The 24,867-nt window shown below is 50.3% G+C and overlaps 2 protein-coding genes across 7 annotated transcripts in view; both read right to left on the bottom strand.

The window, feature by feature from the left end:
* The window catches only part of NUP214 (nucleoporin 214), a 46,876-nt gene extending 36,880 nt beyond the window's left edge, over positions 1–9,996 (bottom strand). For all 6 annotated transcript variants that reach the window (XM_076355073.1, XM_076355075.1, XM_076355074.1 and 3 more), the window contains exons 1-11: positions 9,922–9,996; positions 8,158–8,353; positions 7,179–7,330; positions 6,716–6,920; positions 6,150–6,220; positions 5,745–5,808; positions 4,930–5,033; positions 4,224–4,330; positions 3,529–3,595; positions 2,273–2,396; positions 210–371 (exon numbers count right to left, since the gene is read on the bottom strand). In XM_076355073.1, coding sequence (XP_076211188.1) covers positions 210–371; positions 2,273–2,396; positions 3,529–3,595; positions 4,224–4,330; positions 4,930–5,033; positions 5,745–5,808; positions 6,150–6,220; positions 6,716–6,920; positions 7,179–7,330; positions 8,158–8,353; positions 9,922–9,963 — 1,294 coding nt within the window. In that variant the 5' untranslated portion in view covers positions 9,964–9,996. The remainder of the gene's footprint in view (positions 1–209; positions 372–2,272; positions 2,397–3,528; positions 3,596–4,223; positions 4,331–4,929; positions 5,034–5,744; positions 5,809–6,149; positions 6,221–6,715; positions 6,921–7,178; positions 7,331–8,157; positions 8,354–9,921) is intronic.
* A 1,585-nt stretch (positions 9,997–11,581) lies between these two features.
* Positions 11,582–24,403, bottom strand: AIF1L (allograft inflammatory factor 1 like). Its single transcript, XM_076355472.1, has 5 exons — positions 24,308–24,403; positions 19,189–19,255; positions 16,128–16,169; positions 14,778–14,940; positions 11,582–13,086 (listed from the first exon to the last, which is right to left on the bottom strand). The coding sequence occupies exons 1-5, from the start codon at positions 24,383–24,385 to the stop codon at positions 12,999–13,001; spliced, it is 438 nt and encodes a 145-aa protein (XP_076211587.1). The 5' UTR covers positions 24,386–24,403; the 3' UTR covers positions 11,582–12,998.
* Positions 24,404–24,867: the final 464 nt, after the last annotated feature.

The raw sequence follows: 24,867 nt of genomic DNA, 5'->3' as shown, positions 1-24,867 counted from the left end.
TGAACGGGACTAGATAATTTCACACTGATGCACAAAAGACAGAGAACAGTCCCGGGAGCACAAAACACTCAAGAACTGCTCCCCATTATCATTATAAAGAAAAAAAGTTATTTTCTGTGACCACATACATGTCTGAATACCAAACTTACAGACAAAGATGACGAAGATCCACAAACGCAAGTGTTTCCCTAACCCACCGGAGCACTTACCTGCTGATTTTGGAGCTCTCTCCCCTACTAACAGCAACGGCTCTGGAGTCACAATAAGCGATCTGACTCCCGGGTTTTGATTGATCATGTAAAATGGGCAGAGCACACCATCTGTAGAGAGCAGGATCAGAACTGGAGCTGGAGCAAGGGTCTTCTCATCACCTGCCAGAGACCACATATGTAAGTCCTGCAGCCAAAGTTTCCTGTTCTGTTCCTACTGGCATCGGTACCTTCATGTGAATTGCTTAGAACAATGCTTCTTACATTTCTCCTTTCTTGCTTTCACTTGCATCTTTGTTCCTTTGCTTCTCTGTGAATGCCCAATTCTCTTTTTTTCCTTCTTTATTCCTTCCTGTTCCTGACTTCATGTTTCATAAATTCATAGATGAAGGGTTATTTTGACAATCAAATGTCATCTCCTGAATGACAAAGCCCAACTTTCAACCATGAATTCCTGTGCCAAGCTTTCTCATATTCTGAAGTAGTCCTTTTTTTCACCTATACGCTGCTCCCTCCTTCAATCCTCTATGCCTTTCAGCCATCCTCACATTCCATTGGGTCCTGTCACACCATTAACATTCATATACATAAAGTACAAAAGAGAAATGCTGGATAGGAAGCTTTTTAACTTTAAAGAAAGCCAGCATCAGACAAACATCCTGATGATCTGAACCTCTGATATAAAATACTTGCATTTTGCACAGTTACAGCTTTAAGCCTAGAGTCTGCTTCAGTTCAAATATTCTCAGCAGTTAAAGGCCCCAAACCACTCCCTATATTTCTAAAAAAATTTCTATAATGGTTTAACTGTGCTTAATTAAACAAAAAACCCCAACAAATCTAGGATGCAGGAAAAATCTGCTATAATCACAGTGCCTTGTTTGTCGGGCAGTGCAGTGTGTGGCCATGTTTCTCCACCTATTGGTTCTTCAGGAAAAGCATGCTCGGGAAGGGCAGTTTCCACATGGGAACAAGGTCCAGGACAAATGAGGTTTCTTTGCAATCCAAACTTGCTGTGAACTGCAAAGCCAACTAATGTGCAGCCAAAACCGAGCTGACTGCACTCCGTGAGAACACGGAGAACGTGTTAGCAAAAAGCTTCTCCAAAAACCTTTCTAAAAACTCTAAGGCAGCACAACCTGGGCTTAAAAAAAAAGCTGTCCTGACAGATTCCTTAATCCAATAACTGTATAGATTAACAGAGACCATGCTTCAAATTCAATTTTGCATTCAAGTACAAAGTTTGACTGCAGTTCCCTACTGTAGGTTTTCATTCAGGTAAAGTTCTCAGTTAATTGGCACCTTCCTGTGCTCTTCAGGAACTCTTGACTGCAGTACCTTCCACTCTGCCTGAAGGCATCTCTATTTCAATCTGCCTCTGGGTTTCAAGGGAGAGTTTTCAGAATTCACTAAGGTACAACACAATAGCTCAGATGAAGCTTCAGCCTCTGACAAGGTGCTTTAAAGAGCCTTCAGGCAGCACAGAAGGTACAGCAATAATGCAACTGGCTAGATGTAGAGCACAGCATGGTTCGGTCAGTACAGGCCCTGTATTTTAATGCAGAATTAAAACCTACGCATTCACCTCAATGATCTTTGCTTTTTCTGGCTTTGAAACTAACCCACTTTTCCTTTAGATCAGTGCAAATGTACTTCATACAAAACAGTTCTGCAAAACGACGTAAGCTTACAAGAATAAAACTTCACAGGCAGTCTGAAATCCCCAGTGTTAGAATACAACTCCTTTAAATTCACTATTATCCCGGCTCTGTGAAACATAGACATAACTCAGGTGCTTTGTTTGCCATGTCTGTTAGTGTAGTATCCCAGGCTGCTGAAAGCTTTGAGGAAGAACTGTATTTATCACTTTGCCATTTGAATCCTTACACAGAAGTAAGCCCACGTGTGCTGTGGGCTTGGTATAGAAAGGCAGGATGTATTCTCTGTGTCGATCTCCCTTTCAGAACGATCTCCTAGAACCCTGAGAACCAGGCTGCCCCTCAAAAATATCTTGTATATTGTTGTTATTGGACTATTCCACAAGAAAGACTAACAAGACTTACTGATTGGGATAGGCATGTTACTGGTGTAGTCTACAGCAACACCAACAGGCAGAGTGTCATCGCTCTTATCTGTCACAGGAAGTTCTGCTCTGCTGGAGTCCTCCAAAACCCATGATTCCCAGTTCTGCAAAAAGTAAGATTATTATTCTGTCTACTGCTTTCCTGTGATCAGCCTTCTTCAGAAACTCTAGCCTACTACAGTTGAAAGATAAGACTACAAAAAAGCTAGAGAACACCTACTTAAATTTGTCAGATTAACAAATGCCAGAAGTATCAGGGCCCTTCACAGATTTGTGTATGACTTCTCGCACATCATTGCACGTCAGAGTGTCCTGGTTTCAGCTGGGATAGAGTTAATTTTCCTCCTAGTAGCTGGTACAGTGCCATGTTTTGGATTTAGTATGAGAATAATGTTGATAACACACCGATGTTTTAGTTGTTGCTAAGCAGTGCTTACACTAGGCAAGGACTTTTCAGCTTCTCCTGCCCTGCCAGCGAGAAGCTGGGAGGGGGCACAGCCAGGACAGCTGCCCCAAACTGGCCAAAGGGACATTCCATACCATGTGTCGTCATGCTCAGTACATAAACTGGGGGGAGTTGGCCAGGAGGCAGTGACCGCTGCTCGGGAACTGGCTGGGCATCGGTCAGTGGGTGGTGAGCAATTGCACTGTGCATCACTTACTTTGTGTATTCTTTTATCATTATTAGTAGTATTATTATTTTCCCTTCCTTTTCTGTCCTATTAAGCTGTCTTTATCTCAACCCACGAATTTTACTTTTTCCCCCCCGATTCTCTCCCCCATCCCACTGTGGGGGGCAGTGAGTGAACGGCTGTGTGGTGTTTAGCTGCCTGCCGGGTTAAACCACAACAGAGTTAAGGTCAGACAGTTGTAATGTTTAACTTCAACTGATGACCTCACATGAATCACTTTATTATAGTGAGCTTGACCAAATTTTGAGACTGCCAAGTGAATCATGAAAAATAGCCTTCTGGTACTTGGTTCACAACATACTGTGTTTCTGTTTATCCTCTCTCTTTTGTGTCACTCAGAACTCTTGTTCATCTAAGAATTACGTTTATCTTAAGATTCTGTATAACTCAGATGTAAAAAGAAAGGTTTTTCCTTTGGTTTTGGGGTGTTTTTTTAAAAATATACCATCTCATTGTATTCCAGGTCTTACATAGGTTATACTTGCTTAGATTTTCGAGAAAGAGGAGGTACATATGCACAAATGCAACAGGAAGAAAATATTACCTGATCCCCTTGCCTGGCAAGAATGCTGACTTCTGTGGAAGCTGCTGAAGCTGCCAGAACTAAATCCCTGTAAGCATGGACACAAATAGGTTAAAACCAACATTACAATCCACAGCAAGGTCCCCAGCTCCACAATTCATTATCCTCTATACAGATTCGTAACTAGGAATACAGTTATAACAATATGAAACTGACTTTTCCTCCCAAGATGAGGGAAACGTGATTTGCTACATCACCGCAGAACATTTTTTTTTCTTTAAAACTAATCAGCAGGGGCTGAAATCCTTTGCCAACCAATGATTTGACAGCCACTGTATCGTCATAAATAATGACAGTCCAAGTCAGGTAGTTGAAAAGTTAGGAACAGCTTCTTCACACAGATAAACAATTAAGCGAGACAAAAGGTCATGCTTTACCCAAGCTATGACTTACAATCTCAAGGGAAATTGTTATGACAGATTTTAAACAATAATATGTATTCTCACCAGACAAATGAGTATGTTGGTGTAGAGATAAAGCATGCAAGAGAAGTTAGCTATACTTACACAAAATATTTTCAAAATAACAAATTTCATTTGTCTCATATTCAGGTATTATATAGTTTACCAAAGGGAGGAACACAATACACTGAGAAGCACTGACCACTCAGACATGAACAACAGGGGAAAGACTTTGCCATGATTCCTGCCACTCACCATTCCTCAACATAGTTGAGGAAGTAATGATGCTGTCTCTCTGTGCAGCTCCCATAGCAAGGCTCCATGAAATTCACAAACTTCTCTGGTCGCTTCTCTTCCTTTTTCTGTAAGACCAACATTGATAATTTACCTTCCAATGCAGAAATCAAGTAATCTCCCATAAATATGACTGTATCAGGGTACAGCAATAATTGCCACAGACTTCAAGAGAGAACAGGCATCATGAGACCACTTGAAAAACAAAGAACAAGGCAAACAAACCAAAACCCTCCTCCAAAAGATAAAGGGACAAGAAAGAGGTTACCAGGGAGTTCAGAACTCACAACCCCCCCAGCAATAAATAACCTGATACTGAATAAGAGCATATCATCAGGCCTAAAAATCTCCCTAACCTAAACAAACAAACAAAAAAATAATCAGGACTCTACATCAGGTAAGGTTTTCTTCCCAAGTGTTTACTTCAGAGGCTAGAAGTCTTCATGTCATAATTTGATCTCGGCAGAGAACAGGTTACTGATCGGTTTTCAAGTGGATACTACTTCCTCCACTCAATCCCCCCAACCCCAAAACCATGATTTACAGTAGTACCGAACTCGAATTCTACATGATGCCAATGTGAATAATAAAAGCAACTTGCCGTTGTAATAAACAAGTCAAAAACAAGCAACAAACATTTCTGTCGTGGTGACTTGCTGGCACTTACCGGCAATATGGCTATGACCACTTCTGGAGGTGTTTCCAGTGTCCCATCAGCCGCTGCATATACAATAGTAAAGACATATGTGCCAATCCACAGTACATCCAAAACTGCAAGAGAAGGAAACAAATACCTCAGCCAGAAACACTTCAGAATGATACTTCCTTGTATCTTGATTTTAACCGTGCACAGCACATGAAAGTAAATGACAAACAAACAAATAAGGAATCACTAACTCCTAAACTACCAAGCTAAAGAATTTCAGTGATCTGTCTGCAGAACATCAATCTTATTAGGTTGATCCCAGAAATTTCAAACACAAACCAAAAGAATGTATTGATTTGCTTGATGATATCACAGGCAAGACAACACCAGTGTTTCCAACCATGGATAATGTTTTGGCATATCCAAATGAAGTGTTTCTGCTTTTCTAAACTTACTGCTTTGACATTTTATTGAAGAGTCAAAGTGATGAGATGAAACTCATGCAAAATATGAGAATGGGATTTATATCCAGAAATCTTCATGGTAAAGGAAAATTGCTTGTGACAGTACTGTCTATCACATCGGTGAGCAAAAAATAGCTTTTAAAATGCATATTTAGAACATTCTAGAAATAGACAAGGACTCTGGCCGACTGCTAATTTTTCTACGCAAACCAGAGATAAAGCATACAATTATTTTTTTCCAAATATTTAAAAATCACACTGTAATTACGTAACCAGTGCAGTATACAGCTGCTATAACTAAAAACAACATGAGGAGGAATGAGTAAAAATGTTACAAGAGAAAACAAGTTAAAAAGAAATAAAAAGATGTACCTTTAACGGGATTGTCCGAATCATAAAAAGGAGGACAAGGGATTATTTTCTTCTCCTGCAGGTTCTGGAAATAAAACTTCTCTTAAATACACAGAAAAAGCCAACAATCAAAGCTAACTGCAAGTTTTGCAGAAAGCCCAGAGAACTGGTTTAGAGCAACTCACTCACTCTTTAATACTCATCATGTGCCACCCTGAAATCATGACTTTTCAGTGGCGGGTTCAAACCTTAAACTAAACCCAGCATTGGTCTAAGACACTTCAATATTACTGAAGTGCTTGGGCAGCTTCACACGGCTCATACCACGTGCCACCTGACCAAATTCCGTAGCTTGCGATGCAAAGAAAATAAAGCATATTGCAAACTAGTGATCAGACATAAGGCCCTACTAGCAACAATACTTACAGGCAGATATTGCACCACGGTGCCATTTTGCCTCCCTACAGCCAGTTGTTTTCCCTTCGGGCTCCAACACACTAAGCGAAAAAGGGAATTTCATTAGCACTAAGGAACTGGAGAGTTACAAGGCCCCACAAAAGCAGGACCAATAAATTAAAACCACGATTTTTTTCCCCTGCAAAAACTATGAATCTGAATTAAACAAACAGGGAGTCATCCAGTCACAGAAAAAGCAAGACTCACAGATCAAAAACCAAAAGATGATGACTCTTATTTGCTTGCTTCCTTGGAAATGACAGTCAAGCCTGAGACAGACAAACCACAGGTGGGCACATTTGACTCTAATTCACAAGATGCAGCTCCTCCAATCAACTGGGAAAGAGCAGTTACATTGCAACACATTTTCCGAGTCTTAGGGAGTTTAAATCCTTCCTTTTTGTGAAGGCTTTTTTTTTTTTTTTTTTTTTAAGAAACCTCCTCCCCAGAAAAATAGCCTGTCTTTTTACACCTATCAATCCGCTTCTATTCTTCAGTGTCCGACATTCTGTATGCTAGCCGAGGCTGCCACTCACCTGATGTAACAGCTACAGAGGAAGGCAGCGTGGCATACACTTTCACAGAGTCCGTGACCTGCAGGACAGAGATGCTGCCATCGGACAGGCAGATGGCCACCATGGCGGGACTAGCAGGGTTCCACTTCAGGTCATTGACCATTGCTGCGCTTCCCGAGTCCTTGGCCAGTTTGTGATAAGCAAATGCACGTTTCTGCTGTTTTGCCTTTTAGGAAAGACAAATACATGAGACAGTCGGAGCTGAGCACAAAACCAAGTTCTCCCAAAGTCACAATCCAAAGCGGTTTTGACCTTCCTGTAAATAAATGACTGATAAAAATAAGAAGCAGATTTTGAGTTTACTGAACAAATCCTTTACAAGACACCTCCCATAGAGACACACAAAATCCCACCCAAGGTATGCCTCTCCTCCTTCTGTAACTTGAAAAAAAATTTTAAAAAACCCACTTTGCATATGCTTTACCTGATTTAAGAATGTGCGAACATCAAAAAAGCCAATGAAGGAACCGATCTCACTGGACATCATACAGACGGACAGCGTGAGATTATCACAGCTTAGAGCCAGGTGCTGCACAGGAAACTTCATGGGAACTAAGGTACTCTGAACATTCTCCACTTAAAACACAAAAGGAAAGGAAGATAGAATGAAGGGGACAAATTTAAATAGCAAGAAGTGTTCTTGTAAAACTATACGGTTAGAATGAGTTTATGCAAAAATCACCAGTCCTATTAACAGCAGCTGTGAAAGCCAAAATGTAGAAAAACTGAGTGACAGCAAACCCCTTCATCTCTATCAATACAGCCTCAAGAGTTGCCAAATTCCTAAGAAGAGAAAATTCCACTTTCCTTCCTCAGTAACCTGGAGGAAAAATAAGCGGACAGAATTTTGGTTTTACTTATGTACGCCCATGAATACCTCGGGTGGTACAGTTACTAAGGACAATGGGAGAACAAAACCCATTTTGCACTTGGGTGGTGGAACAGCGATTGCTTTCTCCCTTGCAGGACAGTCATTTAGTCAGAGTGGATAACTCGGTGCGAGAACTCTGTCCCTCCACTCACACGCTTCCCTGATGCATACACCAGTTCACAACTCAAAGACCGGCTACCGAGACAGCGTGTGGCTGCAAGGAAAGGGGTACATTCTCAGTTAGGAAAAGTCAACCTCACTTGTATGGCACTGAACACAGGTGATCAAACCTGAAGGACGCTTGAACAGGAGCTAGCACAGAGCATCCTGGTGAAGTGTTCCCAACAACTGTACTTCATTTCAGCTAGAGGTACAGCAAATATTGTTCCTGCCTTCTCACACAAGAAAACGTGGTAATTTCAAATGCACGAAAGAGCATGACAAGGACTGTATCAGAAGCCAAGAGCTCCATATCATAAAAACCCATATAAAGCTGTCACTGCAAAGACCATGAGATGTCAGTGTGCCTTACCAATTTTATTGGGATCTTCTCCCAGCTGGTTTTGCATGAGAAGATTTCTAGTGTGAAAGATCTGCAGGCTGGTTCCTCCACCAGCAAAGACCAGTCCGTATTTGTTAGACACTGCAAGGAGACTGGAGCGCTCTTTGGGAAGATCATCCGGAGCATCAAAGATGCGGACCTTCTTCAGTGCTCTGAACTGAAAATCCTGTTGTAAGAGAGTTGGGAAGTAGCTGTACATATGCTGGCAAAGAGGAATCGTTTACTTCAGTTCCTCTAAGACAGTAAGTTGAAAAGCTTCTCCACGAGAGCTGCAAAACACCTGCCAAGGCAGAGTCCACACCCACTGTCACTGGCCATCCCATCACATTTTCTGTCTCATCTAAAAGACTGAGATCACACCACATTTTTTCCATTGGCTGAATCCCTCTTCTACCCAGTGCCTATGTTCATAAAACCTGTAGACGTTGAATCCGTCTGGGACATCTAACCTTCCCAGAAACATACCAAAACTAGCCAACAGATACAGAAGAAAAAAGAAAGAGAAGGGAACAAAGCAGAGATACGACACGATTGAACAAACTTGTTGCCACAAAGCTACAAAGCACACATCTGCTTAGATGCATCCTTGTTTGCTACTGTAATTTATGACACACGGAACAGATACGGTTATTCCTTCCACCCACCCCCAGTAATTACTTTGTATAATCAGACTTATTTTTTGCATTCGTTTCTCTCATAATTTACATTGTCCTTTTGTAAAGGCAGGAAGAGAAAAGCAGAGTGAGAGATCAAAACACCAAAAACACCAACTGAATTAAGAAACAGCAGTTGCACTATTACCATGCAAAACCTGAGGTTCCCCTTCGGAATGAGTCTCTCTTCCCAAGGTGCCAATTGCTGAACAGAGCACTGGATCTAACGCCAGTAACTCCAATCAAGCGTCTGAGTTTCATGTCCAAATTATTGCCAAAGCACTGAGTAAGTACATTCCTGCAACCTGAGGAGGCTGCAGGAACTCAGAAACTTCTGCAAAACAAACAGCCCAACTCCCTTGGTTTTGAAGGTGCCTGAGCAGAAAGCAGCTCCACAAAGATCCACGGGGGCTTCAGGAATCCGTCCCCCCATGTCCCTGCTTACACAGCCTCACAGTAACACTCTGGGAGGGAGACACAGTTGGACTAGGCTGGCACCACACAGCAAGACTCCAGTTTACACCGTCCCATAGCAGACAACCACACATGCTGTTCTGGAAAGCAGGAGATTCCCAGCACAAGGCATGCTGACAGGAGGACTTAGAAACATCACTCCCCTCCCAAAATAAGGCTCCTCCAGCTCTTACATTCTGCCTCTTCTCCCCCTCAAGGGTCTCAAGACCCTCCTCCACCGCAGGCCATGCCCGCCCCTCCCTCTTCCACTCCACAGGCTTGTACCAGACTCTGCTGAAAAGTCCTCAAGTGCTTCACAAACCCTGCAAGATGCCTCCAAAGGCCCCCGCCATGACCCGAACCAAGGCCAACGCCACCCCCCACCGGCCTGTCAGCCCCACGGCCCAAGCCAAGTCCCTCCCATGGCCTATCACCCCTCACAGCCCAGGCCAAGCCCTCCCCGAGCCCCATTCCCCTCACGGCCCGAGCCGACCCCCCCACCACGGCCTGTCACCCCCCCCCTCCGGGCCCAAACCAACGCCTCCGGCCCGAGTCAAACCGCCTGTCAACTCCCCCACCACCGCGGACTGCCCCCTCACAGTCCGCCTGCTCATCCCCCACCCCTCACCTTCATCTCCCGCTCCGGGATCACGTCCATATCGTCCCCCATGGCGGCGCCGGCAGCCCCAAGGCCCGCGGTCCCCGCCGCCCTGCGCGCAGCCGGGAAACCCCCGCGCGCCCGCCAGTGCGCTCACTTCCGCTTCCGGCGGGGCCGCTCTAACCACAGCTCTCGGTGCTCCGCGGCGGCCTGAGGCGGCGGGAGTCCTCCAGCGGGCCCCGCCTCGTCGTAGCTGCCGCGGGGCCCGGGGCCTCAAGGACGGGAGGACGAACGCCTGCCCCTCACGGCGGAGAGCCTGCCCGCACGGCGAGGCTTAGCAAGCGGCTGTGTTTAACAAACCCTTTTTACTTTCTGTTCTGAGGTGGGGCCTGAGCCGGTCGCGGTGGGTGCTGCAGGCCGCACCCGCCGGCCCTTCTCCGCCCGGAGGAGACCCACCCCGATGGGGCTACCCCCGCAGGCCCTGAGGGGACAGACTCCCCCCCCCGCCCGAGGGTGGGCCGCGGCTGCCAGCAAGCCAGCTCTCCCGGCTGCGCGATGGTGGAGGGCGGCAGGCAGCTGCTGCTCCACCCTGTCCCTCAGCCCTCGGTAAGGGCCTTCGATGCTTTTTCCACAGCGGAGGCCCAGTGTTGCTGCAGCTCTAAGCAAATCCCGCTCCCTTAGCGTGGGCTGCAGTGGGAGCACACGGTCCGATGCCTGGGGTCGGTCCCTGTGCACCTCCAGTTACGCGCAGCCAAGCTGGAAGCTCTGTGAGCAGGGACAGCCTTAGCGTGCTCCAGGGCCCCACAAAAGCAGCATGGGTTTTTTCAGTCACAGCAGGACCTGGGTTTCTTTCCTTGCTCCCTCCTGCCTCAAGTTCGGGGGGTTCAGCCCCCACTCAGAGTGCCAGCACAGGGGGTGTGTCACCTTAGCTCTTAGCCCTGCAGGGACGAGGACATGTTGAGAAGGGCTGTTTCCAGCTCTAGCAGGTTGTGCTTCTCTTTTCCAGGACCAGGACAAGGATTTCCACGGAGACAAAAGCAGTGATGGCTTTGGGCAGTGACCTGAACCGTGGCAAACCACATCCAAATGTCCCTCATATAACATGCTCCCTTTATTTTCTAACTGAACAACAGCTTTAACATGCGTAGCCCAGGAAAGCAGGTGCATTCCCAGAGGCCAGCGGGCAGCAGAAGGCAGACACAGGGCTCTGATCTAAGGGCAATTCTGACCTTTTGAGGAACACATGGAAAAAGCGTACCCAGTCATTCCCCCAGGAAGCCTAGTCTCCATTTTGGTAACCCACATCACACAAGAACCTCAGGCAATTGCTTCAAGAGCAGAGGCGATGGAAAAAAAAAAAAAAAAAAGTCTTTCAAGAGAAGCATTACAAGTGTCCGTTCTTGATAAACAAGTTATTCCTTAAAACAAGCACCGCCACCTGCTTGCTTTCAGTAAGTCAAAAAAAAAAAAGACAGGCTTCAGGAGGCGGCCTCTGCATTTCGTAACACAAACTCCATGGCCATTGGGTCAGTTACTACAGATAAAGATCAGATCAAGACAGTCCAAACCTATCTCTCTAGGATCTATTTAAGGGTTTATATTAACAGACTTGGAAACCAGCTCACTTAGTCTGCAACCGATCGTAGAGACCAAGCTTCAGAGAAGCTAAACTAAATACACTGACACACAGTGTAGCTCCAAAAGATTTATTTTCAGTCCTTAAAGTAGACTGGTGCTGCTTTTGCTCATAATTTTCTCTCTCCATTAGTTTTGGTTTTCATGCAAACAGTAGCAAGAATGGTTTTTTTATTTAAAAGTGCAGCCTTTGGCAGGAACAATCAGCCTAGTGGAGTTAATCATCCGCATTTCCTTTAAAAAATTTATTTATTAAACCATGATTCAAAAAAAGTGAAAAGCTGCCAAGAACATGTAAGAAAAGAGTCGGGAAAGGGCAAAGAGCAAACATCTGGATTCCAGAAATTGTGTATAGAGCAAGAATCACCGCAGTAGCCAGAGCGTGGATAGCACAGTCCCAGCCACGTCTGGATCCCAGCTCATACTCCACACTTAGAACCATTCTTATTTTGCAGACTTGAGGGCTTACCCATCAGGGAAACGTACCCGACAGCCCCAGGGGACCAAGCTGAAACACGTACAGGGAGGTCTGCAAAAATCAGAGGGACAGAGCAGCTGCGTGAGGACAGATCCTCATCCGTAACTGCTCTGGCAGGGCTCTCAGTTTAGTCACCCAGCCTCCTTTCACCTGAAGGTTCAATTTCCCCCAGGCCTTCCCGAGGGGCTGCAAAGGCGTAACAGCAGGCTTGTTTCTACACTCGATGGACAGGACAGCCACCGTTCAGAGGTTATGCTCCCGATCGGATCCAAGTAGAGATTTATCAGGAAGGGGGGGCCCCTAAGGTAGCTTTAATCATCCTCGCTTGCAGTGGCTGGTGTTGGACCCACCGAGATCTGACCGCAGGATGAACCCAGGGGGCGGACAGAAGCTGTCCCTGCGGTCAGCCATGCCCGCCTCCAAGCCTAAAGGCCCTGCAGGCAGACCCCTGCGTCCATGCACCTTCCCACGTTCACCTGGCATGGGACTAGGCCACGGAGGTGGGAGCCTGACCGGTGTTTTGGCGAGGTCAGGAGGGGAAGAACTAGTCCAAAGTCAGGAAGTGCAGGACGGAGCAGAGAAGGCACTTACTGCTTCGCACCCATGAAGCTGCTGTCAGGGGCTTTGCCAGAGGAGCGCTCAGTGTCTGGCAGCAAGGCCCTTTAGAAACCTGTCGTGACAAGCACAGCTCTGAATCCATACACTGGGAAGAAAGTAGCTCCTCATCTGAAAAATGCAGGAAGGGCAGAAGAAAGAGTAAGATCACAGGATTTTTTTTTTGGTCTCACATTACACAGCTTCTGTCTAACAAATCAAGTCGGCTAAGAGATGCAGCAGAAAGACGCCAGCTGGGGGTCTCCAGCTTCCCTTGCTGTTCCTCTAAGGCAGGTTAGTTGAAAACTAGGACTGTCCACAGTAAAGAGTAACAAAGCACAGGTAACCTTCTGTTACAGACCAGCAAAGCAAACACTGCCAATTTTTCAGCCTGTCCTCTTCAAGGGAGGCTGGCTATGTCTCTCTCTGGAGGCGGACCAGAAGGTTTTGGGTTGCTTTCGTTGGCTTTTCCTTCAAACATCATGACCCTGCAAAACACAACACATAATACCAATGAAAAAAGCAGGCACATCTTCACCCATCACTGAGGGTGGGATTATTTCATCTGCTGAAAAATAGCATCTGCCTTCTACGCAAGGGGCGCCTGATAGTTAGCAGAGGGGAGAAAGCCAACAGAGGGCAGTGCTGCCAGCCTGGCAGGCAGCTTTGCTTTTCCAGCAGCTTCCAGGAGTGGGTTCCCAAAGCCTCTGCTGGTTTTCCTCTCAGAGCCCAGAGGATTAGCACATTTTATTTAGGCATCCACTTCCGAAATCCCCTGGGCACACACTGCATGCCAAGTGCTCCTGATGCGTAAAAGCAAATACCATCCCTGGCCCACCTTGTACATAACCACACAGCAGAACATTAAAAAGCCAACACCAAGCAAGCAATAGCAATTACAGCCAGGAAAGAGGGCAGAGACAAGGAGCAAGGAACTGACTAGAAGAATCCCAAGCATTTTGCAACCACCAGCACTGTCTTCCTCCCTGAGGACTGCAGCTACGCCAGGAACGCCAGCTGCCACGCTGGATCAAAGGACTGCACTGCTCTTGGGACAAGTTTTACATTTCTGCTCCTGCTCTAAAGAGTCCAACAGGGCGTCTGTTAGCAAGAGAAGGGACCCATCTGTGAAAGCTGCTGCAGTTGGGAGGAAGGATGGAAGATATGCGACAGGCTGTAGGCTCAGCCTGCTTCCGTGGAGAAAGAAAGGTGGAACAGGGGTGTCAGAAGTCTGTGCGTGCTTCGAAGAGGAGCATCCCAACACACAGACACAGGGCACTCAGTGGGGAGAGGAGAGGCTCATCGCCAGCAAGCACGTACTGGCTTAGAGGGACCACGTGAGAGGTGGGAGCAAGATCCTTCCTCCCAACCTGCCCTGAAAGCTGGCTGTGTTTCTAAAGCTGCCTTCAGAAAGGGGTAAGGGGGATGGAGAGGAGCAGCTCCTATTCATGGTGGTTACAGACACAAAAGCAGGGCCAGCCTCTGTGGCTGTGAAAGGAAAAGCCAGGCTTCAATGGGGTGGAGATGGAGCCAAGCAAGTGTTCGGAAGCCATTTGTTACAGCAGGACTTTCAGAGCCCTGTCGAGAGAGCAGAGGGGGCCGTGGGAGGCTAGTGCTGGCAGCCTGTACCACAGAAAACCTCTCCCAGCACAAGCCAGCTGTTTCAAGCATGTGTCCCATCTCCATCTACTGCCCATCTCTCCAAAATCAGACAGCGAGGGAGCATCCTGTGGGAAATAGGAGCCGGCCAACTGGTGTTGGCAGGACCAGCATTCACCACTCAAGTCCTGCCACCATTCACAGGGGAAGCCTGTGTCCCCAAAGCCAGCAGGAGCCACAGGAAAGAGACGGGAAGAAGTCCCGCAGTGCTGAGTGCCTGCATACCCTCGGGGAAGGGGGAGAATCGCTCCGCACAGAGCACATGGGAGGAAGCCTGTGCTAACACGCAGCAGGCAGCTCTGCTGTGAGCGCTTGCCACTGCTCAGCCTAGACATGGACTTACACATCCTCTCACGTCTCTTTGCAACTCCCCCTTCACAAGGGCCCTCGTCTCCCCTCCACAAACACCAAGCACACACAGCTCCACCTCCACCAGGCAGAACAGCTTCTGCTTCCCAGCTCCCCCCAACACGCCAGCTCAGGTCCTGCGTCTCCCCGACTCCCTCCCAGGGACACTCACAGTTTAAGCACAGCTGAGCGTTTCCCAAGCATCACGTTGACAAAGTCCTGGTACGAGATGGTCTCGCTAACCCCTCCAGTCACCTCAGAGATCATCTTCTTCAGTTCTAGGTGGGTCTTCGGAGCCCCCATCTTCTCCATCATCCTTTTGACAGACATCAAATCTGCAAGAGCAAGGCAATCGATGCTGGCAAGAGGCAACCACACTGGGCACAGACCAACCCCAGGGATACAGGCATGAGTTCCCACCTCAGACCACCTCACTTGCAGACTCCAAGGCTGACAGCACTAAGCTGTTGCTGAAAGCCAAGAGAAGCCTTCCAGTTCAGCCCGCCGCTGTACTGCCCAGTACAGAGCATCACTTCCCATTTGTGCAGCTCAAGATAAATGCACCACACATGCAGAAGAAGGACAACTCTCCAAGTACTCCAGAGGCACGTGGGGACACTGCTCTCTAGCTCAGAGCGTGGTGCCGATAGTCACGAGGATGGGGAGGAGGGAAGCAACGCCGGGGTTAAAGCGGGAGACAGACAGGCTGTGGGGAGCGGGTGCTCCTGCCCATCGCCACAGGCCATTTCCTTCCATTGCTCTGCCGCCCGCCGAGACCTGCGGCCCCTTCCCTCCCGGAAACGGCAGCGCAGCCCTGAGTCGGGCCTCCTCCAGCTCCCCACGGGCTTTACTTCAGCTCAAGGACTGGTGGAGGAGGGGAGCGAGGCAGCAGCCTCCTGGAAGGGTGCAGCATGTGAGTTATTACACTTCAGCGTCAGCTCCAGGCCTGCAGAAGGCTGGATCTTTATGTAACTGGTGCTTTCTGGGCCCAAACCAGGGCTGCTCAGCTAAGCCAGACTCACACCCAAGTCCCCTGCTTCCCTCCGCTCCCCTCCCAGCAAAGAGCTTCTCTGCATTAGAAGTGCTCACGGTTTTATACAGCTTCTGCTTCAAGCCAGGCAAAACCCAGGATTGTCCAAGCCCTGCAGCTTCCCAGCTCTGTAAGTGCTGAGGATTGAGAAGAAGGCCTCGATGGAGAAACAGGGAGAAGAAAAAAAAGCATTTAGAGCAGAAAGAAGTGGAGGAGCTAAGCAGAGACTCAGGAAGAGAACAGGACTGAGAAGAGCTTAGATCTTGAAGCAGGTGAGGAGAGACTGAGAAAGCTGAGAGGCAGGGGCTGGAGAGCCAAGGAAGCCCCTGGCTGGCAATCAAGATCCAATCAAGGCTGGACATGGGAAAAGCCCACAGGTTTTCCTCCTCAACAACACGAGTGCAGAGGGAAGCAGCAGATACAGCAGCAGATGCCACCTCAGCAGGCTGTTGCTCTTCCAGCCCAGCACCAGCATCCCTCAGAGTCACTCACCAATCTCGCCTTGGTTGTTCAGGTCAAACTCCATGTACTTCTCTGGAAGAGACACAGAAGCAAGTTAGCAGGACGCTCGAGCAGGGGGTATGCAGGGCTTTGGAGCACTGCTTGCTTAAAGCAATAAAATAAAAGATTCAGGGATAAGATTGATATACTGCTGAATACAAACAGTTCAGAGAGGGAGACCATCTCAAGACCTGGTTTTAGCACCCTCATCCCAATTCCAGGGCTCTACAGTTAAGTGCTCTTTAATTGTGGCTGCTCTTAGTTTAAGCTGAAGGAAAACACTAGCATGAGGACAAGGTATCAGCTAGCCATGAATACCATTAAAACGTTTCCAGCCGGAAAAACAAAGCTCTGGAACAGCCTCCCAGAAGGAGTAGCAAGGAAAACAAAACCCTGAGCACTCCCAAGATGAAGCTTGATCGGATTAGGAGGCGGATTAAATGACATAGTTGCCTGCAGTAGCAAGGGACAGACTCTACAGTCCTCCCAACGCTGTGCTGCGCTCCCAGAGCAGCACCTGCCAGCAGAGATGCTCAAGGACCACATCAAGAGAGCGAAGCCAAGAACATGCCTAGGAGCAGTTATGCCAGAGCAGGCTGTTTGCCCTTCCAGCCTGCTGTCAAACATTGCTGAATCGGGCAACTCCAGCATCCTCAGAGAAAGGCAGAGCCTGCTCGAGAAGGTCTGGTTAGCTTTGCAAGACAAAAGCTGGCATGCTGTTAACAGACAGAGCACTGATTTGCGTCAGAAAATCAGGATTTCAGTCCTGTGCTGCTTCTGACCTTTGGGGTGGCACACCTGTGCCTCCTACCCCCCCTCTCCCTTGCTAGCTGTTCCCCATTTAGACTTTAAGCTCTTCAGGCAAGGATTTGTCTGTCTTACAGACCATACAGCTCCTAGTGCCGCAGGGGGCCCCCCATCATCTCAGTTCTGCTAAATAAGAAGAGCAAGATGCCTGCTGCCACCATCCATCCACGCTGAGCTGGAGAAATCTCCACTTGCCCTGCAGTTAGCACTCACTCCCCAGAACAACCTTGCAGGACTCAAATTAAGTGAGAACTCCCAGGCTGCTCCTTTCCCCCCCAAGAGAAAAGAACCTTTGCCTCTGCTCCAGGGACACCAGCAAGCAGATGAGCGTGAACAGAGACGTGGTAGGCTAATTTAAGGAGCCAAAGGGAAGAGTCGATATTTCGCACATCGGAGCCTTCCCAGGACCTGTGCTTCTGAAGGACAGTGCTGGGTTAACTGGACTGATGGGCAGCTACAGGCAGGAGGCAGAGGAACGGCTTGGCATGTCTTCACCTGGGTCTCAGCTGGTGGATTACTACTGTCACGAGCTGACCAGGACAGACCTACAAGAGTACCAGGTACAAGCTGAAGCTGTTCATGCTTCAGGCAGGAATAAATGTCTCCCTTCAAGCATTAAGCAACCGATCCTAGATGAAGTTGGGGCTGTCACACATGTGCTTAGGGGCCAAAGCGATGCTTGATGTGGAACTGGCTCTCCCCACACTCTGCCCCACCATAATGACCTTGTGCAAATGAACTGCCGCCTCCCTGGGCAGGGATCAAGCACCCCAGCATGTGCTCAGGGTCACAAACCCTGCTCTGCCGTGTCCGTGCCCAGCACATGTTTTCTTTTCTTCTCAGCTGACACTTAGCCAAATGCGCAGAGAACAGAGGCAGCTTTACATCATCGTGCTCTGAGCCTCGGCTCGCACATTCATCTTTCCCTCCCATCCCAGCTGCAGGGATCTGGTGGGGCAAAACCATGCGTGGTCCCTCCCCTCACAAATGCATTTACACAAACACTGCACGGGGGCTCCCTGGGCCCGGCTGGGGAGGGCAGTGAGAAGGACGGCGGAGAAGAAACACTCCCCCCCATCATCACACAATGAGTCAATTGTTGGAGGAGCCGGAGGAGGCGTTGGAGAGCGGGACAGGCCACGGAGGCAAACTCATGAGGCAGCAGGAGGAGATGCCAAGGGCTCTCGTTACAGGGAATTCTGCGCCTGTGACCCACAGTTGCAATGTTTGAAGAGCCCCGATTGTGATGGGAAAAATAATGCGGGGCTGCAGCCAAAAGCCAAAGCCATACAAAAGGCAACAGAAAAAGAACGGGGAGCACAGGAGGCTCCTCTGTCCTCAGCAGGGTAAAGGATCACAAAAACCTAGCCAGATTCTTCCATGCTGGATTGCAAAGCCAAAATTCAAAGGGAAATAGCAGACAACGCCTGAAATGGAAGCAAGGTCAGGCTTTATTTGGTTAGAGCCAGGCTGAGGACAAACCTTGAGGGCATTGTGACGCAGCAGGCATGTTTTCTCAACTGCCTTCAGGCACTGCTTGGAAAGAAAGCAGATGCACAACAGCCTTGCCAAATCTTGTCCTGTAACCATTTTGGGGACAAGCTCCAGAGGACCCCAGGCTTTTTCTCTATCCCCCATCCCAGCAAACGGCCCAAACCTAAGCCCCAGATCTGCTGACCCTCTGGAGTTAGACAGGCTTTGGCCAGGACTAGAGACACGTTACTGCTGTTGCTTTCGGTACCAAGGGGCTCGGGAAGGACCAGATCAGACTGAAGAAACTTTTGGGGAGAGAAAGGCCCCAACTCCTTCAGGAAGCAGCTGAGACCTCTGCTCTGTGGGAAGAGGGCCTCCTACTCACTGAAAAGAAAAAAAAAAGTCCAGCTACTGCATCATCCATTATACCAGCTAGCTTGTCTAGGTATCTAGACAGAAACCATCCTCCTTTGCTGCTCCCCAGGATTTTGCCCATACAGCAGGTTTTGCAGTAATAGCAGCCACCACGCAGGATGTCTGCAGGGTGACATGTCCCTGCCCTGCAAGTGGGGGAAGCACAAAGGCTCGTGTGGGAAAACCACCTCTCCAGGGAGTTTCACCAAGTCCCACAAGCAAGGGGGAGGCATCCACCCCAGCTCAGTCACTTGTATTTGGCAGAGAATCTCAGGCTGGTGAGATCCAAGTGCTGAGGAAAATAATCTATTCAGAGCAAATAGGCTGAAACAGGACACGGAAACCCTCCAGTTCTCACCTTTGAACACTGCCAACTTCTCCTCCAGATCTTCTTCATCACTGAACTTTGGGTCACAGAGAAATTCCTAAAACAGAAAAAAAAAAGAGAGTATCCCCAAGATTAAAAATATAAAGGAAAACACCCTAGAGGGCACATACAAATGCAGCATTACCCAGAAGACCTATGCAATTCCCAGAGAGCTACATCTGAGCAATAGTGCCAGGAGGCTTGAAAATGGGTTGAATCCCTCCACACCTCGTCATTAACATTCCAGTGCCAGGGGAATGCTTCTGGTGTCTCAGATTTCCCACCAACAGCTTAAGGGAGGACTGGACCCCATGTGCCTTCGGAATAACTGCATGAAACCCCCTCTTGCTCACCCAAGGTTTCATCTCCCCTCATCTCTGCTTAAGCATGCACAGCACATGGATCGGGCACCTATTCCCAGCAAGGGCTCCTATTCCTGGCAAAAAGCACTCTGATCTCAGAGATTTCAAACTCTCGGATAACCGAGGGCCAGCAAATAGAACAGTCAAAGTTTGCAGAACATCACACACCCAAGAAAGGACAGGTATTTTGGGGTAAGGAACAGGCTCTCACTCTCTCAAACTGCCTATCCATTTTTTTCTCCCTACCCTGCTCAGGCTGGAGAGGAAACCCTGGGTCAGTTCTGGTCACTTGTCCCTAGCCCCACCTCAAAAACCTTCAGGTACCCAAGAGAACAGGCCGCAACTTGCACAGCCAGCTCTACTGCTATACCCTGCCAGCAACACCCCCCTGCAGCTGTGAGCAGCAGGGTCTTGCTCCTGCCTCTACCCTCCCACACCGCCTAGCTCCAGTGAGCCCAGCACAGCTTAATGACTCGATCTGTGTTCAGCAACAACACCGCATTCTTCAGTGTAGAAATCATTAACATCTGCACAGCTTATGCATGGCCTGTCCAGGATAAAACCCCTCCAGGGGTAAGAGTGGACAGAGGGCTGAGGCTGTTCCCTACTCTGGGCATGTGTTCCTCACCACTGTTACCCATGCTCCCAAGGAAGGCAGGAGCGGGTCCCCAAGAGACTAGGATCTCCGGCACTGGTAGTACTGGCGCAGCATTATTTGTGATTAATGAGACACCCACCTCCCCCCCCAAAGAAGCCCCATCTGCAGACACTAGGGCATCAGGACTGCAGGAGGTCCGCACAGCCATCGGTAGCCCAAATGCCCTCCAGCCTCCAGAGCATGTTCTCATTTCTTCCAGAAGGAAGATTAAAACCAGCTGGCCCCAGGTGCGATGAGCTGTGCCAGTCTGGCTGCTGGGCCAGCTCCGGAAGCACTGCAGCCCCAAGCCGATGCCTGGTTCCTGTTGCCGCAGCCAGCTCCGAGCCTTTCATGCTTGATCGCTGCCCACCACCCTAACCCTGCAGCACGTGCTCTGGGCCCCTCCAGCCCACACGCCTGGAATCGCTCCCTCCTTCCTCGCTGGGACAGAGGAGGCTGGACCTGCCCAGGGAGTCTAAATGCCTCAAACCTTCCCTGCCTGTTAACCGCCGCTTTGGCAAGTCCTTTCTGTGCAGCTAGACTAAGGTTTTGTAGGAAGCCCGCTAGGACAGAAGTGACTGTCATCCCCTCCTCCCATCTCATAAACTCCAGATGGGACACCAGAGACCATGCCCACTAAACCAGTGTGACAGAGACTTCCCTTATCACCATGGACACCAACTCAAATTGAGAGCTGTGGTGAAAAGCAATGTTCCCAGTTCCTTCTTTCGCTCTCCTTTGCCAACTCAATTTCATTTATCTCAGTTATTTCTACCCAGGGGTATCGTTTGCCAGCCCAACACAAAGGGCCCAATTCAGCTTTGAGACCTGGGCTCAGCCAGCAGCAGAAGTCCCCAGAGAGCGGAGTAGTGTTATGTACTGCCATTGCCACTGAACAGCCTCTGTAGAAGGAACTTGCCAAACATCACTGAAACCAAAACAAGGCTGGAACATCTCCTGACCACCAGGTCACAGCTTCATTTCTGCCCTGCAGGAACAGCAGACAGCTTGCACCTACCAGCAGGACAGGGGATGTGAGAGCAGAGCGCAGTATTTCTCCGGGAGCAAGAAGCAGCACAGAAATGGTGAAGACTGAAGGAAATGCTACATCCATACAGGATGGCTGAGGGACATGTGCCCAGGTGTCCAACAGCCCCTGGCAGCATGGTACGAGAGCAGGATGGGTGGCACTGTGCACACACCTAGGACCCAGTCCCCTTGCATTTCAACTGCAGGGGAACTAGACAGCCCACCAGCGTCACAGCTCTGCTCCAGATTGGAGGAAGCAACAGGAGAGCATATTTCAAAGGCATTCCACTCTCCACATTGTATGTGAGCTGGGCTGTGACTGTGATAAGGCAAACACTCACAATAGTACACAGGAATTCAGTCCCCAGGGCCGGTGACTCAGACTCAGCCCGAGTGGCTGAAGTTCCTCCTAGAGCCCTTTGCTAAAGCTCCCATTTTAAGGGGCATGTTCTATTAATAAGAACTACTTAAAAATAAGCCCCAGCCTCTCCTCCTCTCCTGCCCTGAACAGCCTTTCTTGGGCAGAGAGACTTTTCTAAGCCAATAAATTCAGCCACACAAGTCCCAGCTACCTGCAAGAACCTGAGCAAAGCCAGATCCTTCCTCGCTCCACAAAAAGGTGGCTCCAACTGGCAGGCCAAGCTCTCACCGGGCTGTTTAAGTGCTCGATGCCAGCCGCCCTGCCTGCTGTGGCTGGGAAGGGGATGATGGATGCTCGTGCCTGTCCTGGATGGGAGAAGCAGGCACCTGCTCTCCGGCAGGCTGAATTCCTTCCCCGCAGCCCAGCGCATTAGTTTCAACCTAGTTTTACCCTCTAATCTGTGCTGGATTAGACTTGCTACCTTGATGCACGAGGCTGAACAATGTGATCGCCATTCCCCAGGAAGAGGGGAACAGCCAAGAGGAGATCCCAGAGGATCATTTCAGGCTGGAAGAGAGAATTCAATACTAGGACTCAGCTGTCCTTCAGCAGCACGTGTACACTCAGGATGTTGCCTGCCAAAGACCCTTATCCCAGCGAGAGCTCCAGGGGAGAAACCAGCCAGGAAAACAGGGCTGGGAGGGACCTAAGTGTTAGGATGAGACAATGAGATTAAGCCTGATCAGAATTTGGCCTGATAGGTTTTATTAGGAGCGCTTTACTGGTTTGCAGCCCTGAGGCTCTTCAGGGCTTGGGAAACCCCCTCCCTGGCTCCAGCCACAGTATCAGCCCAGGTTTACATATCAGCTGTATCGGAAGGAGGTGTGAGCCACTTTGCTGCATGCCCACTCACAGCAAACTCCCCCACCACCGCCGCGCAGAGCGAGCAAAGCACAGCAGCATGAGGTTTGCTGCCCAGAGCCGCTACAGCGCAACAGCTGCTCAGGATCCATGGGCAGCCGCTACCCGTGCTATCTGCAGCTTGACTTCTAGCTACTCAAATCCCTTCTCCTAGCACTGAGCCAACACACAGGGCAGCAAGGACACGAACAAGCAGCTCCCACCTCTGTCAGCGGGAAGTTATGTAGCTTGTTTCATTTTTGCCATCCAAACCTCACCCAGAGAAAAAGCTTGCCAGAAGCGATGGCTACTTAGGGGAGAGAGAGGAGCCTGTCCCCTGCGTGGAAGAAGAGCCCCCAGCTGTGGGGCGCAGCAGTGGCACACCAGCAGTGTCCCAGGAAGCAGAGCTTCCCAGACTCAGTCCTACAGCTCCTACCAGCTGAAGGATCACGTATCCACCCTGTGCCCAAGTGATGCTGGAGGACTGCTCTGAAGCAGCAGAAACTGCAGCAACTCACTGCAAACACCACACTCCCTTCCTCCCCAACCCAAGGGTCAACACCACCTTGGCTATGGGTATGCGTTAGACCCACCTACACACCTCCTTGGCACAGGGCATGTCGTGCCTGCCTTCCAACAGCAGGTTTCAAAGGCTCCTTTTTAGCCAAGTGCTCTTACTCTACACCTTATGCCGCAGCACCTCTTTTTCCACAGCACCTCCTGGTTTCTAATCACGTAATTCTCTCTCCAGTGACCTACATAAATTTCACCTCCGCTGTCTCACCCCTGCCTGGAGGAACACACTAGCACTTTTCACTGCCCCGTTAATGTAAGGGCAAGGCAAGCCCACCATCTCCTCCGGGTTCCCATCTTGTGCAGCTCTTTGATTTCTCTACCTGTAACACCAAGGGGCCACTGGCTATATCAGCAAGTGACCACCAAACCCACCTAGAAAAGACCCTAGAAATCCCATCGTTCATTGTTTCAAGGTTAAAACCTTCTTTTCACCCTCAGAACCGCTCTTGACCGGGAGGGATGCCAACGGAGCTGCCCCTGCAGGCCATGCCAAGCAAGGGACAGGGCAGGCCCGAAGCTTCGGGGAGAGGACCTTGCCTGACCCCGGCATGAAGGGCACGCAGCCCAGCGTACTTTGTGCTAATCCAGGAGCTGCCATTCCCCCTGCCCAAGGCTTGTGAGACATCCAACCGTCCTGGGCTCCCCATTCACCCGCTACAATTAAAAACCAGAAAGGCTCGAGTCAGCTCTTCTGAGCAGCAGAAACTGCTCACTCCTGGGAGTGAGATTGAAGCACTCGATACAGCAGAGGGGAGGTTGAAGCCCTCCGGGAGAACAATAGCTCTTATTCTTGCTGGAGCACGTTCTCAAAGGGACTTTCATGGCAGCCGGCCACTGAGCATCCACCGGCACATGGCGGCCCTCCCGGACCTGCCCGGGCTGCGGGGCGGTGGAGGGGGAAGAGCCGCCTGCGAGGGCAACACCGCGGGCGGAGGGGATGGAGAACAAACCCCCCTGCAGAGCCACCCCCTGCCTCCTCGAGCCGGATTTCCCTCTTGGGGGTGGGGGGGACAGGCAAAGGGGGGCGCGGCTCCACCTGCCCCTGCCTTCTCCCTCCTCTCGCCCGCCCGGCACCGACGCAACCCCCTTCCCCGCCGGGCGTGGGGTCAGCCCCGGCGCGGCCGTCCCCGTCCCCATCCCGCACCTCCGCCCCTCGGAGCCCTCCGCCCGGTCCCCGCGGGGCTGCCCCCGCAAGGGCCGGGTCGGGTCTGGTCGGGGAGTAGGGGGGGGCGGCCTCAGCCCCACCTTGTTGATCTCCTCCAGCCGCCCGTCCTGCGGGGCCCGCCGCAGCCCCCCACCGCTCGGCCGGCGCGGAGCCGCCATCTCACGGAGCCGCCCCGCGCCCGCCGCCGCCTTAAGTAGGGGCGGGCAGGGCCGGGCCGGGTCGGGCCGGGCCGGGCGGGCGGTGCGGGCCCTCCGCCCCTGCCGTTAACCCCTTCCCCGCCCCGCCGCCGAGAATGGGCAGCTGACGGCGCCCGCCCCGCCCCGGGCTGCTCCTCCGGGGGGTGAGGGGGCAAGCCTGGTGCTCGCGGGGTGCAGCCGTTCGGCAGGCTCTTGCTGGAGGACGGCGATGTCCAGAGCAAGGTGGGGAAGCAGCGGAGCGGCAGAGCTCCCGGTCAGCTTCCAGCGGCCGAGCCCCCGACGGGAGGGACGCGGCGGGATGGGAAGGGACGGTCTCCCTCTAGCGCGCACCGCCCGCCGCGCACAGCGGCTGCGGCCCCCGCAGCTCCGGGGCAGCCCTGGGAGCCGCTCCGGAGCCACCCCGGGGCAGGTGCACCCCCTCCCCCCCCGCACCGCCGTCTCGG

Source organism: Aptenodytes patagonicus, chromosome 18 (genome assembly GCF_965638725.1).
Source record: "Aptenodytes patagonicus chromosome 18, bAptPat1.pri.cur, whole genome shotgun sequence".
NCBI lineage: Eukaryota > Metazoa > Chordata > Aves > Sphenisciformes > Spheniscidae > Aptenodytes > Aptenodytes patagonicus.
The sequence above is the reverse complement of the archived record's forward strand: the minus strand, read 5'-3'. Positions and strand labels throughout refer to the sequence as shown.

Bases quoted from the DNA above. Each gene is read 5' to 3' on its own strand.
- AIF1L (XM_076355472.1), bottom strand. From the start codon at position 24,385: ATGGCGGCTCCGCGCCGGCCGAGCGGTGGGGGGCTGCGGCGGGCCCCG. The intron at 19,256-24,307 runs GTGGGGCTGAGG...TTTCTGTTTTAG, and splicing joins GGCTGGAGGAGATCAACAAG to GAATTTCTCTGTGACCCAAA. The intron at 16,170-19,188 runs GTGAGAACTGGA...TGTCTCTTCCAG, and splicing joins GAAGTTGGCAGTGTTCAAAG to AGAAGTACATGGAGTTTGAC.